The sequence below is a fragment of the Varroa jacobsoni genome, unplaced genomic scaffold (genome assembly GCF_002532875.2).
Source record: "Varroa jacobsoni isolate VJ856 unplaced genomic scaffold, vjacob_1.0 scaffold_137, whole genome shotgun sequence".
Taxonomy (NCBI): Eukaryota; Metazoa; Arthropoda; class Arachnida; order Mesostigmata; family Varroidae; genus Varroa; species Varroa jacobsoni.
The window spans coordinates 122733-139280 of NW_019213039.1; the positions used below are offsets into that span (position 1 = coordinate 122733).

Below are 16548 nucleotides of genomic sequence, written 5' to 3' on the forward strand. Positions count from 1 at the left end.
CTCGAAATTTCTGATTATCAGAGCCAGAAACGAACCAGCAGGGAACAGCGGCAGCAACAGGTCGCTTCAGCTTAGTCAATGCGTTTTTCCCAACTTAGAAAGCGATTGCCAATTTCGTAATGGTTTTCTGCTACATTAGGTCCTACGTCGCTAAAAAAAAAAAATTATATATATGTATATATAATTGCAGAAGAACTAGGAACGGTAAAGGAGCGACATATACTCCTTCTATGACCCATGTTAAGTCCTTTCGTTATGTTAATGTTCGCTATTAGGCAAAGATAGTGATTCTGTAGGTCAACTGTGCTGTTCCGCTGTATACGTCGTTTCGAAGGCTTACTGTAACCACAAGGAGCTCGTGATGTACCAAACGAATCTAGTCGTTACCCGCTTTCGTAAATCTGCCTGTGGGCGACCTATGGTAAGAGCACAAGTCGTGGTTGCAACAATGGCCTCAAACATCCAATAGAAGCGGTGTTGCTGTCTGCGTTTGCATCGAGTGTTTTATCTTGGCTGCTCTCTGTTTCCCTATACCACTTCTTCGTGTTTTCCTGTTACCTAAGATCGACAGATGGAGCAGCCTTTGGCAGGGGTAATAAAATGAAAACATCAAGTAAAACAATCTTACTTCGATAGCAGGAGTAACGCTTTTCGTTCGGTGCTCTGTTCCTTTAGCGTGTAGACCTTTGTCGTCCCGTCGCTATCCTGTAGAACACGTTCGCTGTCTCCAACCGTTGTCCCGATATCAATTCCTTGTCCGTGGATTTCGCTTTGCGGAAATCGCTGGCGGTGTCGCAAGCAACAAGTGCAGGGCAAGCTTGAACCAGTATGTCGGTTCTGCTGAAACACGGTACTATCATAGGTACCTAATGCCACTGCACTGATCCTGCTACATCGCGTTCCCCGCGAATTTTTCTTTGTTTCGTAGAAGTTTACAGTTAACGGGGAGGGCCTTTCGGTTCGGTAGGTCGAATAAGGCTTTTGGACTCATTGTGATTTATTGTCGCTTGGTTCCGAATGATGAAGGAGAGCTGGAGCAGCCGCTGTTTGACATTTCGCCTTTTTAGCTGGCTTATTTTGTAGAAAAAAGGTGGTGCCCATAAGGATCCATCGGGTGAACGGCTGCAAGTACGAAGGCAAAAACGGTTTTAGTGTTGCTCGATGTTTTTGTGCGACTTCTCTGAACGATTGTTTTTAGTATGGTGATGGATGCGCTGGACAACCTTTACGTGGGTTATATATATGAAGATGCTCATCTAACAATAGGACAGTAAGCCACAAGTGTAATAGATCTACGTTGTGGTGCGGTGCTGACCTTATCGTTAAAGCGACAGTTGGCAGGTATCAGTAGTCTGCTATACACAGCAGAATTTCGCTATATGAGAAAAAAATTACCTATAAATAATACTCAAATGTAAATCTACCGAATGATATGTAGGATATTGCTGTTCGCTATCATCTCCACCCTGAATTCCCGGAAAAAGCCCTGGAAGACTGTATTGAAAACAACGTTGTACTCAAAAAACAAGAGTCATTCAGGCTCGCGTGGATGCAATAAACTCAAAGTAGCTGAATGAACTCAACTCAGCAGACGTAGCCCGAGATTGAATGCTAACAAAGTTTGGCTACTCCTTCAGCCAAGTTTCATGTTCAGTATTATAGTATATAGTTTTCCTTTTTCCACTTACTCGGCAAAATAAGCAGGCCTATTCTCAATAATCGCCCACAGCATCCCAGTTCGGATAGTTCCACCTCGATAAGGCGACTAACTAAGGCAAAACGAACGTAGGCGGTCGGCTTTAACTAGCCGCGAGTGACAATGTCATGATCGCCAGCAGCGGCAGACAAATGAAGTCAGCCAGATAGCGTATAAGGGCCGTACGCTGTTGATTGCTTACGGCATGAACGCAGACTTCTGTTCAAATTCAGTACTACGATACATACACTCGTACGCAGACAGAAGACAGGCATACGTTTATAGGCGTATACTATGCGCTATCGTACTTTACGTTTAGATTAGAGCTATGACTGGTCGCACTGCCACCGTTACCACCAGTCGGAAATGCTGCTGCTGCTGTGGCCGTAGCATAGCAGCAGATTGCAGGCAGGGCACACAGCCGCGTTTGACGCCGGCGTCGTGTGCTGTGGTGTGTGTGTGTGTGTGTGTGTGAGGGGGGGAAAGTAGAAGAGGGTATAATGAAACGGGATAGAACGTGGCATTGTAGAACTTACTCGCTTGGTCTTCTTATTGCGCTTGTAGTGCCTGCTGGCACGCGATGGCCCAATGAACGCGAGTAAACTTCTAGGTACCCTTTTAAGCGTTTGCTGCCATTTGCTCATCTATTTAGTGTGAGGCCTGAAGAGGAAAAATGAAGGAAGGTAAAGTGCTTCATTTCCGCTCTCAGATGGCTTCACGCAGGGATACAGGAACAGGGATAGCCAACGTTTCTAGGGTGGCTATTATAGTTGGTGGGGCGATCCACAACGGTAGTGTGGTACAGCATGCTCCCGGTATTGAAACACAACATACATACATACGTACATACATTACTCCCCAAACCTCTTTGCCACACAGGCATTTCTTACCAGGAACGTCTTTCTTCAAGAGTAGTTTTTCCGTGGCCTTGAAGATGCTTATTCAGACCTCTTATGTCCTAGCTCTAATGTAGTTGTACGAGGCATCGTCGCATGGGGCTGAGCGCTGTGAGTGGTCAATTAGAAATATCGTTGCCCAGCAGGTTTCACCGCCCTGCGTCCTTGTACTTCAAAGCTGATTTATGAGTACAGGCGAGTTGCAATGCAATTCCGTTCAGCTTTCGGTTAAAACGTGGTTCCATCAGTGGAGTTTGAGTAGGCACAATGAGCGAAAAATTAGCCGTTTCCATTATACAAAGATCTCGAGCATTTGAGCTTTATGGCTGCAACCGCTGACTGTCCGGCTGCTAGGACTCGTCGAATCGGGGGTTGGATGCCTTCTTCGCGAAGGTGTAGTAGTTTAGTTATCTCGCGTTCTTAGCCACACCCCACCTCGTGATCTCAACAGAGTAGAGAAGCTGTGTAAAAGAGGGCCCAGAGGCGCTTCAGGCCGAGGGCCCGATTTAAGGGTATGCACAAGCAGGGTCAAGTACAACAACGAGCTTCGCCTATGCCGTATTAGCATAACCTCGTTAACATATAAACAGAACAGAGTAGGAGTAATCGAGGCTGGCAAGCGACGCGGTTGGGTACGCGGATATATGACGCAGATAGGGCGGGTTAAATGTGGACAAACTAAGTCTGCTTTGGTTGAATGCTGACTGCTATACTTATTAAGAGAATGAACACAAACCTCAACGTCGCCCCGCCAGTAAGTGTCCTACGTATAAACACGGTTTCTTAGTTCACAGATATACGCAAAATATCGATTGGCTCTAGTGGTTTATATATGCGTTTCTGAAGTCACTCGAAGTCTTTTTGCCACTGATCTCAAAGAGAGGAATGGCAGATTTAGCTCTAACTACAGCTAACGTAATAACGACAGCTTAATAAGTACAGAGACTCTGTCGACAGAAACAAGGGCCAAATACTGGAACAGATCATACTAAGTTATTTAAATACTAAGTTAGTTAAACGGAACGACGGGAAAACACGTTTCGAAAGAATAGCTCATTTCAAATCAAGGTCGAGCCGTTTCTGAATTTCTGGGTACAGTAGAAAAGTGGGTTGAAATTCTATGTGAACAAAATTCTTATATATTAGAGTGAATTTTAGCACTACAACATATGAAACCAAAATGTCCTCCTGTGTACGTACATACGTAACTTGCCATACCAATGTCAAACTAGCCTTTTAGCAAATTTATGAAAATCATCATTAAACTATAAATGGATGCATCGTTTTAGTTGACAATACATGTAACAAATAGCCGTAAACGGAACTGATTGCGCTCCGTTTCAATCTACCGCCTGTCTTTGTGGATCATTTAATTCACTGTCTAATTCAAATAGAACAAACAAGAAGTAATCATGGCCATACGTACGTTTTTATCAAATGTTTGTATGTTCTCTGCAGACTCACATGTCCAGCCGGCAATGTGTTATTTCAGTAGGAGAATTCGGATTAGTTAGTAAAGAGCGGGGCTCCAATTAATGAGATACTGGACTATACTAACAACGGTTACAACAGCTATCAGTATCATCCATCGATCAGATCGATAAGGCCGGGCTATTATTAACGGTCAAACATAACTGTTGCTAGTAACAAGGAACACTGAAAAAAGGAGCGCGGACAATGACAAGAGGGAGTCCCGTAATCGAACTTGCATAAAGCAAGAGGAACAAATATTATTTGCAGTTACCGGATAATAATCAGTGCCCCTAATTAACTTATTACCGTTTCTGTTGTTGCATATTAATACCTACTAACATTACTGTTCATACAGATGTAGATAGTCAAGACTAGTAACATATGATCCTGCATAATAGCACTATAGACCTACGTATGCTTTCAACACGAATTTTATCATGAATTTAGATAGCCTTATATCAAGCTTATCGTCAAATGGACAAGTGAGCGGGGTTTATAAGTGTTTTCAACAATGTCAAAAGGTGATCGCTCATAACAAGTCCAATTCGGTTTACTGGCGACTTATATGCGACTGTAGTCGTATATATCGTTCCGTTTGCTTACTTCAACCGTGAAACCATCTTAAATTAACGAACTTGTTTATATTGTGCTGCGGTGCTTCTGATATCTGTTTATTACAGGTAATGGCACGGCGCATTTACGAATTCAGCCATTACATGTTACCGACGACGGAACGTACAAATGCGACGTTACGTACGTCCAGGGCGAGTGTCCATCGCTGTCGTTCACTCACCTACAGACACTCGGTGAGTAGTCGTCACAGACGCGCATGCGCGCGACATCGACGCGTCCATACGACCAAACAAACATAGATGGAGCCACATGGAATCACAACAATATCAGATATCGCCTGCACGCCGGTGTGCATATGTGCACGTCCGTCTGTCTGCCCTGCTAAAATAATATCTTTAGTGGCTAATAGCGTCCGATTTAGTTCGGTTGAAATAGTTGTTCAGTGAAGACAATGCTACTTAATAGGTAGGACGAAGCTATCAAGCGTTCCAGGAGATCTAAATGAACGAGCAGTGAGCTCATGTTGGCGGTACGACAGAATAAGATGGCTACGCTACTGACTGAGAAGTAACGTAAGGTACATGGGCTTTGTACAATAAATTTTGTAGCTTAAATATAAAGCTGTCATATGAGTAATTTCTATAGACGTATAGACAAAATGGTATGCGAAGTTAAGTCCTTAGTCTTTAATAGTAGCAATAGTCGTTAGTAGAACATTTGGCGCACCAATGATTCCAACAAGAAACTAGAAATGCACATATATACGGACAAATAGCACACAGATACATAATTGGCATAAGCGTAACTCTTACCTAAGCTATCGAACGAAATTTGTTGTCTAGAACCAATTGTTCTTAGTATCGTGAATCAGGTGGCAAAAGATTTTCCTAAAAAGCATGCCCCGACGACAGGCTCCAACGATTGTTACCTAGGCATTTTGCAAAGCCAAACAGTTAGCCAGATATAACAAAGCATGTACATTTTAGATTCGCTGAATGCTCACTGTGTCTGTACTTTCGCTCCAAGGCTATACGTTGTCGTTTTGTTCAGGCCATAGTAGAAGGCCTTTGGCTAGCATACAACTTGACTATAGTGGTTTAGTCGTGGACTTTGTGGCTTCAACGAGAAAAGGACACAAGAGTAGAAGTTAGGACGGATGCGAGTCCTAGCTTCTGTCCTAGCTAGCCAGGAATGCTTGGAACGTAGCCTAGTATGAATTTCTCCGAAGTGACCGTTTCGTGTATTATCGAATCACATACCTTGGGTTCAGCGTTGCCCAGCGCGCTACATAGTGTCATGATGTCGTTGGCGGTTTTCACGATAGCCCTCTATCTGACGTTCGATCGCCTTCACCTATCTAACAAGTACCATCCTTGTGAATTCGCAAGCCGCCAGCGCAACTAGTCTGAAGAGTTTACCTTCTGAAGACTCTGAAGTAAAGAATTGGGCTCGGTTCAAGTTCATTGTCCCTTGTTTGCGAATGTCGCGTACTTCAAATGGTGAAATGTTAGTCGAACGAGAGAAAAGCCCCTTACCGCCCTGTTTTGCTAACTTCACTTGCCAAAGGTGGTATTGGATAAAAGGTAAGCCAACCAAACAACGGGCTAGATAATATCTCACAATTTGTTCCTTCTAGTATCCGGTTCTCGTATACAACGTAGTCGTCATACTAGACTTGACCTGATATATATACCTTTTGTATCTATGAACGTGGCTCTGTATATTTGTACGTATGTCAGTTATTAGCCTGTCGTCAGATGCGGAATGTTAACAATATGGTGACAGCCTCGATGCAATGGACTTGACGAAAACATTGCAAGAAAATTTTGTCCACTCTTTTCTTTGGTAGTAGGGCTGCTGGAATGGTCTTTTTTGTCTCGTAGAAGAATTTCTTTAATTTTGAACTTTATTCGCAAAGTTGTCGTTACTGAGATTCACTATCCAGGAACCTTACGGAACCAATTGTGAATAGGACGACCACGCAAGACACCTGAAGGACAATGGTTCCAACAGTCAAATTTAATCTCGGACCGCTAAGGACACGAATTCCTGGGATTTTTGTTTAATGTGCATGGGTGTGTAGGTATAGTGGACCACAAGCATAGGGTTACGGTTCCGATGGAGGTGGAAATATAATAAGCAGATAAACTAATAGTTAATTATTATGAAATATATGCAAAACAGACTCGCAAGTGTTGACGACAGTGATGACGCTTACTGTCGATTGCGTCCGTAATCTTATAATGGCAGTATAATGGCTATATTAATCGCTTAAATACGTAAATTGAATGCTCAATATGGCCGCCTTCACCGTGTACACATGCGTGAGGCATAGTTCGTTGTCGCTATACGCTTCTTCACAAGCTTTCGATCACGTCAGTGGGTCTCGGTTTTCGCTTAAAAAAGTAGTCCTAAAAGATAAAACGTAGTTGCAAAAACCGCTTTACCAGGTCTCATCGGTTTAACTACTTATGAGTCTGTTGTTCAGGGGCAACTAGTTGAAATTAAAATGCATCTGGCAAAACAGCGTACCTCAATATGGCAAGATACATTAGTCGAACTTTTTTTAAATGATAAAGCAGCAAAATAATTAGATCTTCAATGCTAAATGGATCGGGCTGAAGTTGGGCTGTGTGTGAATACCGAAGGTCGTGATGCAAATTTTATTGAGTAATTCCAAGAAGAAATGCATATATGTGTTTATATATCAATTGAAACCAAAACCTGTATTCTCGTACTTTATTACGTATCGTGCTTGTTACACGTAGTTACTTCTGAAAGAGATTTTGACAACTTACTAGCATATTGAATCGTTTTCAGAAGTGTTATCAGTATATCCACGATGTTATGGATGATCCTGATTATGGATCAGAATTTAACATAGATCATTATTTATGCTAGAACCATGCATAACTACGATAGTTATAGGTGATTCAGTGTTGTCAGAGGCTTCGGAGAACTGTTCGTACATACTGTTCCTTGGTGCTTCTTGGATAGAGTGCACCTTGTCGATGTGTCAGTACTTGAGCTATTTAAAGCCCGACTTCAAATTACGCAGCAGAACTCCATGTGTAACTATGATAGATAAATTATAACTTTTGACCCGCCTAACTTAGCAGTAGATGATTATAAAGTACCTTCTAGACACAGTCACAGGCTTGACTATCAATGTTATTGGAAAAGTAACTTTACACATGAAATCACTAGCGGCCCATAGCGTCCGACTAGGTGAGCTGCATGGGTGATATAGGCGATTTTTATCGATGCTTTGTCGAAAATGAGTAAATCGTAGTAGCCCGTTTAAACCACGCAGTAGGAGAGTCATTGGCGAGCATACTAGAATACCTTGCCTCTTTCTCGTGGCACCTGTTGTTTTTAACGGTAGCGTTTGGTCCATATAGCCAGCTCCATTTTCCCTATATAATAACTTACTTATTTTCATCTTCATTTAAAGTAGATTACTTTCCCGGTTTTCTTTGCTTACACTTCACGTATATCTTAATTTTGCCGAAATGTAAATCGGATTATCATCAATATCACATTCATGATAACACGATAGCAAGATTGCTTTTTGGAATCTATCTCAAAGTCGTCCGCTTGCGGTTACAAGCCCAAATCTTAAATGTACATAGAATATTGAAAGGATAATTACCTTATTTCTTGCTTTATCCTTCACCGCGGAACTTGGGAACGAACCAAAAAAATGCGTACGATATCTTCATCCTGTGCATCTTCCAGACCATAAAGTGTCATGAAATAGTCGCACGAAGATGCTACTCAGCGATTCAGCGTTTTATACTCCTAGCTACGTGTGCATTGGTAATTTGACGTCGTCCGTTACCGCAGCACGTCTATTGAAATCTCCTGCCACCTCAGCCTGCTACTTCGACTGCTCTAGACAGACTACTCTCCAGTGGCTGTAGGACAAACAGGTGTATGAAGTATAGCTGTCTATGTATAGTGATGTCAGTATGCGAATACGAGGTGTTGGCAGCTTCGGTTTGGTTCGGAGGTAGATTTGTTAGGCTGCGAGCGGGTGATGACGGTGTTACCTCAGGGTCTTACGCCCCACTGAGCTCCTATAGGTGGACGCACATCGCTCTCCCTCTTATACTGTATGGGCCCCTGTTGTACGTGGCGACGACCTCATCTGTACCTGAATCATCTTTTGGAGAGCTGGGCTGACGATTCTATAGTAGACTAGCTATTCGTAAAACGAGCATCTAGGGTATAGCCAACTAGCTTCACATGCAACATCCATGACCTGGCGATGATGGTAGATAGTGCGAAACGTTTTCAATATTTCTGTTTCATTTTTCTTCTTCACTGGGTCGCATTGTGTCTTGCCACCTGCTATTACCTCCCATATTCCTTTGACGAATAGTAAATTACCCCCGTGTCGTGTAAACGAGCCATTTTTAAAGGTAGACCAATTAAGAAATATATATCTGCGCCGAAAAATGTACTACTTTCATTTCTATTACATACAGGGACGTAGAGGACACACAACCAAATAGCTCTGTTCTTAGCTTTATCTCAACACAAGTGTACCTGAAACCTATCTAATCCCTGTGGCAGGACGTTAGAGACATTTGTGCGATATACTATATGTATAGATACACGAGCTGAAGGGTCCAGTGAGAAATCATGATATTGCAACAGATTGCTTCCATTAAACAGAAACGCCTCGACCGATTAAGTATTTCCGCGACACCCAGTCACCCTTATGTGTTCTCCTTGCTCCTCGAACTACGATGACCTTCAGTCCAACACGCTGGGTACTTTCGTCACAGGTCTCCACAGCGAGCCAACTGCCCTACGTTTCTCATCTCGTCTGAAACATCGGCGTAGATGTTGGACAAGAGAGCAGACGCCGGGGCATGGCTTCATTTCGGCCAATTTCCGGGCCTTTACATCTCTGCTGTTGGAACCCAGTAGCTCCCTCTACCCAACTGTCTCGAAATGGGTATGTTTGTGTGTGTGGAACAGTCGGGCAGCTAGACAGAAGCTGACAAAGACTTAATAGAACCCAGCTACCAGAGCTGCCGGCTTCCGTTGACGTTTAGTTTAGCTAGTCCTACTTACGGCGATGGTGACAACGTGTTACGAAGAATCCACCGGTCGGCGAACAAAGACAGGAAGGTCTTGCAAGGCAAGAAGGCGAGGTTGGCTGACTCCCGCCGGCATTAAAGCCCAAAAAATCCTAAAGGACAAGTGAAGCATACTCGGGATCGTGCTGGCACCTTGCGAGCTAACTGCCTCGCCGACGGGAGAACTGTGAAGGGATTCTGTTTAGTCGAGCGCACGTTCGGTTTTACGTTCCCAAACGGCCCGGTGCATTCCTATTGAGGCCTATCCCTACCAGCAACTGCTAACCCTCGCATTAATCTGTGCTTCGCCCCTTCCTTCCGATACGGGATAGGAGAGTCTACCGCGGCTTAACCGGTTAGTTTTCCTTTACCCGTATCGTTTTAGCCCCCTTAAGTTCTCTGCCCTTTTCTACTTCCGTGCAAAGGTCTGGTCCTTTGTTTTCCTTTTTCTGTTCTTTCTGCTACTACTTCTCCGACACGTACGTAACGTTCCGCTCCTATCTATGCAGCAATTGGTCGGTTCTCGTTGGATTTGTGCGCCGTCGTCTTGAAGTAAGGCTACTTGGCAGTTAGTGCCTCTGACGCAGGTCCGTTGAGGATTACCCTTGGTAAGTCCCCTATATTCGACGGTCCTGCCCTATCCCCAAGCTCTGTACTACCAAAATTCTTCGATTCCGTTTCTGTGGCTTAATCGCTTACCCGCTTTCGTCGGCTATGGCGGCTGGCTTTTCCATACGAACGAAACAGGGTTCGTAAAAAGGTTCCGGTCCTAAGTTGGCTTACTGCTTTATCCTCGAATCACCTCAAACGTTCGACTCGTCGACTCCAGAGCTGAAGGAACGGGTACTCCTTTTAACCACCTACTCTCCTTTTTGATCGTCTTTAACTTTTCTGCGTTCTCTTTCTATACACCAGTCTTTCGTCTCTTTTAGCCCTTAACTACTTCCGGCTTTTCGCTTTTCTCCAATTTTTTTTGTATAGTACTCCCGAGTTTGTGCCATGGCTTTCTTTTACCTCGTGTCCCAACGGATTTTCTTTGTATTTTAAGTCATCTGCTCATATCACTGCTGCATGCATAGCCGCTGTATGTCAAGTGGTGCCTGCGTAATGGTAGCCTGGCTTTTTTCGAGCTAGATCTATGGGGCCGGAGGTTGCCCTGAGACAGGTTCAGTGTCTTCGCTCAACAACCGTTTGTCGTCGTTGTGCAAACAACGGCAGAAGCTGTCACATAGCGTACGATTTAAAGGTAGTAAATGTGTTAGTTATAGTACTCGTAACAGGTGGAAGCACAGGCCACAATAGGAAGGCAACTAGCCACGCGCAAGACAACCAAGGCACCGTCGGTGTCCGCTCTGCGCGAGACTGCAAGCAACGTAGCGAAATGCGCGCGTCTTGAAAGAAAACACTCAACTGGGTAAGGAAGAGAGATCGCTTGGCAGAAGTCTCAGACGTCTTTCGTTTGCTGCCTCTAGATTTTCGTTCGGCTGTAAAGTCGCTGGAAAAGCGGGGACGTCCAATGCCGTCCACTAGTTTCTCCTTCGTCCGATAGAACTGGCATGTCGTTTAATACGCTAAATCGAAAGAGTTTCGAAAGTCCTAGTCTTCGAAGACTAGAGATCGTGTCTGTCGCAGAACCTGGCAGGTTGAAACGGATGACCTTGCATATCTGGTTATTTGGCGTTGTATCGAATTCGAATACAAGTAAATACGACTAGGTAGATCAATTGGACAGCTTACAAGAACCGCAGTATGTAGTTCGCGTGCGGTTAAGGCGGCTTAGAAAAAAAACCGTTTTCAATAAGAAGTGGTTCTGCGAAACCTAGAGACGTCAGCCTGTAACACACACTTAAAAGGACTGAAAACAACAATGTGCCATGGCGTATACACATATTCGAGTACGTAAGTGGGAACAAGAATGGCTAACATCAAGAGTTTTCTAAGCAAAGTTTAGTGATTGATAACTTAATTTCGATGGCAAGCTTTTTTTATTCCAAGTCACGAGCTATAACGAATATCACAACCTATATCGATTTAATTGCCGTATTTACAATAATACATACTAAACAGCATGAAAAATTCATTAAAGTTCTTACTGTTGGAATATTAACGAATATGGCGCCATCAATAACGAAAACTTTTGAGGCAGTGTTAATCATGATGCTCGAGCGCTTGTGCCCTGCATAGAATATTTGCCCACACCAAACTCTAAGTTTTATAGCTTAGCAATAGAGTACATTATACCAGGTAACAATTACTGTAAGTGTTGTACAATTATACATTTAATAAGACATAGCAATTAAAAGTTTATTAGATATATACATACTAAAATAGCTAAGCTTTACATATAATATACACTATTTTTCGACCCTTATATGGCAAGGTCGCCGAGCCTGCCTTGTCAAATATTCCATGTACTATCGGTATCGAGTTGGCTCCGCACCTCCCTGCCATCAACACCTAATATCATGGATATGTCCGTATTTTGGTGGCGAAGCACCCCCCCCCCCCCCGAAGTACGTAAGAAGTTCTAGAAGAGATAACTGTCTCTTAGTGGCTCGATTCAACGATCAGTGATTTGCCATCACCGTGCGCGATACTAGCCAGCAGCTAGCGTGTTACGCTTATCGTTAGACCCGTCCGCCTACTAAATCATTGTTAACTTTACTTTTATTAACCACTAGCTTGTAGCAATGTAAATTCTTTTGCTCATCTCCCAATCTCTTTGTCTGACGTAGTCCATCAGTCGAGGGACAGCTTACATTTCCTTTAGATTCCACCCTCTAGCTGATGGCTGCAAGACAGAACATAGCTATGGTAGCGAGCTGTTGTATCATGAGCTGCGGCAGTAAGTCGGCGTTGGAGCAGAAGGATCTTCCTCCCGACCACCGGATCTCTCTCACTTACAGAAGTGATGTGGCCGGGCTGTGTGTGCATAAGTTAGAGTGTATGCGTAGGTGTGTGTGTATGTAAACGGCGCATATATGTATCTCAAAAACGTTTTTTCATCCTAGAAAATCCATTCGCACCGCTGCTTCGACACATGCAGCAGCAGCAGCAGTAGTAGTAGCAGATATAAGATGAAAACGGCAGCCTTTGAAGTGGCCGATCTCTCTGATCCGCCGGGAGAAGTAGCAGCAGCTTTGGAAAGCGTTCGGTCGCTCAAGAATTTCGTTCGAAAGCGGAAATGGTTTAGACTCGAATTCAACGCCGGAACGCTGGGTGCTCCGACAGGGCTTAAATCCAGCCACTCGGCCACACACAGCCCTAGACGGCAAGCCATTTGCCCTGTCTCAACGTCTTCCGGCAAGCACTGTTTCTTCCAGTCGGATACGGAGAGTGGCGGCCGCGCCGACAGCATCTACGGGACTGTCAGAGACTGAGACCAGAGGGAGAGAAAAACAGCTAGTAAAAGAGCTGTCAAAGAAAAGGAGATATTGAGGATAATAGTAAAGTGGTAGGGGTAAAGTGAAAAAGCGTCTAAAAGGCCGGCGCTGTTCCACGTGTCTTTATTACCGACTGTGCCCCCTTTTTGGGCAGCCGAATAATGCTCGTCTTTGCTGGTCGCCCCATCGGTCAAACGCTATTAAACTTAATACGGTAAGCCGCATTACTTCCGTGATTTCCGTCCGTGTATTTATCTCACTATCTAACCCGTGACAGTTGCGTACGCTAGCGTACGATAGCTCCGCATAGAGCCGCCGCGACGAATGCCGACAATTTTTTTGCTGCAGCTCAAAGGACACCAAATCCAACACTCCAAATCTCATATCGCCTCATCACCCCCCATCTAGTCCGGCCCCATAAAATCCCGAAGTCCCGTTTAATCTGCAGTGACTGCTCCGCTGGCATCCTCTTGACTTTTCTTGGATAGAGAATCTCCGATATGTTCTTCCCTAGAATCCGTTATTCTTTCAGCGGATATGGGCTTTCGTTGCCGGGCGACTGAAGTAGGATCGCCAAGAAAGAGGGTGGAGTGCCCCGAGACCTGTACCATCAGAACTTGCTGCCTTGACAGAAACTGGAGAATTCGCGTGACCCCACGTAGCTTTGGTTCAAAGAAAAGAGATTTCAGTTGGATGACTTCAGTGCCGATGTGCCGACGCGCTGATAATAGCATTACCTTTCTTTTTTGGTTTCGGCAGAATGGAAAATGAGTAAGGGAAAAACAAGATGGCTTTCCAGTTATAGGCTCAGCCTTGCTCTGAAAACCCATCTCTCTTTCGTTTTATTTTTGTTTCCGCTTTGTTCTTTCTTCCTGCCAGCTTCCTCTACCCCCTGACGGTCTTACTCAGTCTTTCGCTACTATTACCGGACTTCGTTTTGCGCGACTCGCCTACATAACCGCCTTGTGTTCTATTCTTACTATGCTTCTTGTCCGCTGCGGCCGCCACCGCTGTCGCGGCGGTTAAGGGTCAACTCTCCTAGCCTATCGAATCGTGGACTAGCTGCCGGCGAGCGGCGGGACCTCGACTACCATTATTTCGAAGAAGCAAGCTCCAAAGGATATGTGAATCGAGACTAGGCTATGTCTGAGGAAACCACGTTGTCCTCGGGCAGGAGACAACCGACTCTGCTTAAAGGATTTCGCTAAAATCTCCTCATTTTCCATCCGGACATCCGGATCCCCATCCACACCCCTCTCTTCACGTTGTTTTTTTCTCCGTCGCGAACACTCTTTTACTCTACCTCGTCCTCTACTTTTCCCGTTCCCTTTCCTTTTTCTTGTTCTACAGCCGTTACTCCAGCCACTGTTTCACCCACTGATTTCCCGTTGTATCTCCTGTTCGCCCGTTTCTTGTGACGTCTCCCTATCATTTCCTCGTTTGCTTTCCACTTTCTCTCTCTTTGTCGTCTGCTTGTGCCTTCTATAGCGTTTCTCTGTTTTTCGCTGTAGTCAACCAGTCAAGAAACCACCCAGCTCGTTGCCCTTAGTCAGTTCAGAGTCCCATTTCCGTCTTCTTTTCTCCTTCGTTATGCCCATCCGCAGCGGGTCCTTCCGGCGGCTTTGGTTTCCCGGCCTCACCTTCTTCTCCCCCTCATCTTGCAACGCCTTCTTGAAATCCCGCAAAGCAGGGCTCTTCCGTAAGTCCTTCACTGCTTTTTCTTCTACTATGAAGCAAGGTAAAACAACTTCGACCATTTATCCCCAGCGTTTCGCCACCGTCAGGCTTTCCTTCACTCCTTCCTTTAGCTAGTTTTTACTTACTCGTTTAGGTGACCAAGACGAGTGGTTTTTGCCCGACGGCAGGCATAAGTTTATCGGTAGGGCTTGGTCGCTTCTTCGTCCAGGACTAAAAGCCTATGAAACCCCCGAGGCAGCCTGTTTGGTAAGCCTTGGTTCGAAGGTGGGCCACGAACACCGGATGTTGCTGTAGCATGGGATAATCAACTAAACATAGCGGTAACTGGCCACTTACAGACCATAGTTAGTGGCCTCTAGTAGCGGGTGTCCGGCCAGTAGCGAAGGCTATAATGGCCATAGTATTGCCGCGGTCCACAAAAGGAGCTCAGCAAGATACTGCAGGCATCGCCGCAGCGACAATCCGCCCGACAGTTGCGTTGCCGAGGCTGTAATAGTGGTTGCGGGCTTTTTCTCTTCTTTGAAAGCCGGTGGCAGTAGCCTAAGCCGTCAGAGAACCGCAGTGCCCGCTGTAACCCACTGATCCTTCCTTTTCGTTCAGCTATGCACCTGAACCAAGCGGGACTCCGCTGATGCCCTGCCTTTCTTCCATCGCCGCCTTGAGCTCAACTTGATTCCGTTGCAATCAGCGCTAAGGTCCAGCAGGACGACCTCCATGATCGGATCTCCAAGCGAAGCTCAGGCGCCAAAAGCTGTTGACGCCAGCCGAGCTACTGAACGACCGCGGCGGCAGTGGACGCAGCAACGGTTAAACGCCGAGTAAAGTATTGTCTTGCTTCATTTATATTCGCCAAGGTTGGTTAGTTTTTGCAATTTACGCAAAGGATGACTGGATGGCTGTCTAGATGGCGGGTTGAGTCAAGCGAATGATAGAGGCCGATGCCTGGCTGCAAAGGGCAGGCATATGGAGTCCAATGATGGGGAGATCAAGACTGGAAGAGTAGAGTCTGCCCCCGTCAGCCTTTAGACAGGGCCCGCCTGCAATGCGGCAACTGAAAACCTGACCGGGAACATGTGAAGAAGCAGAGAAAGCAATGTGGTTACTCTCTTTTCTTAATATACATTGTTACTTGTTCCAGCAAGGCAAGAGACCCCGTGGTGTATTGACAGACGACAGATCGTAGAAAGCTGGAAGGGATTAGCCATCCATAATTGAGTAGTCTGGTTCTTTGCACGCAGTTTATATAGGTATCGCACGTATGAGCAGACTGATGGTGTTTGCATTGCACAAAAATAACGACGACAAAGTCTTTGCAGAATCTGATTTTTTGAAGCAAAACTCCCATGAAGGCTATACGCGAAAAATCTAATACTTCTTTGGTATCTGAAGACAGGTTATTATAGAAATTTTAAAATTGGAGTGGATCGGCACATTTTCATAAAGAAACGTTTGAGATACCACAATTATATATGTATATAGTCTAAAAGTGGTTTAATTCCTTTTGAGTTAATTACGCGTTATTTGGGCTATATATGTGTCATGTTTTACAGGCATACTTAGTCTTTTCTATCACAGATCTGACCCGAACCGCTTGCGCTTTGCTCGATGTTGATGACAGGTAATTTCTATGAGATTAACTAGCTACTTAGTTCTACACAACAGTAATTACGCTGGTCGATCGGATTCGCGTTCTGATCAATGCTTTCATAGTTAGCCATATGGAAAATAGTATTCAATGA

The 16548-nt window shown here is 44.8% G+C and overlaps 1 protein-coding gene across 1 annotated transcript in view; it reads left to right on the plus strand.

The window, feature by feature from the left end:
• The window catches only part of LOC111268547 (hemicentin-1), a 151294-nt gene that overhangs the window by 67183 nt on the left and 67563 nt on the right, over nucleotides 1-16548 (plus strand). The window contains exon 4 of the mRNA XM_086971737.1: nucleotides 4746-4871. Within this exon, the coding sequence (XP_086827863.1) occupies nucleotides 4746-4871 (126 nt within the window). The remainder of the gene's footprint in view (nucleotides 1-4745; nucleotides 4872-16548) is intronic.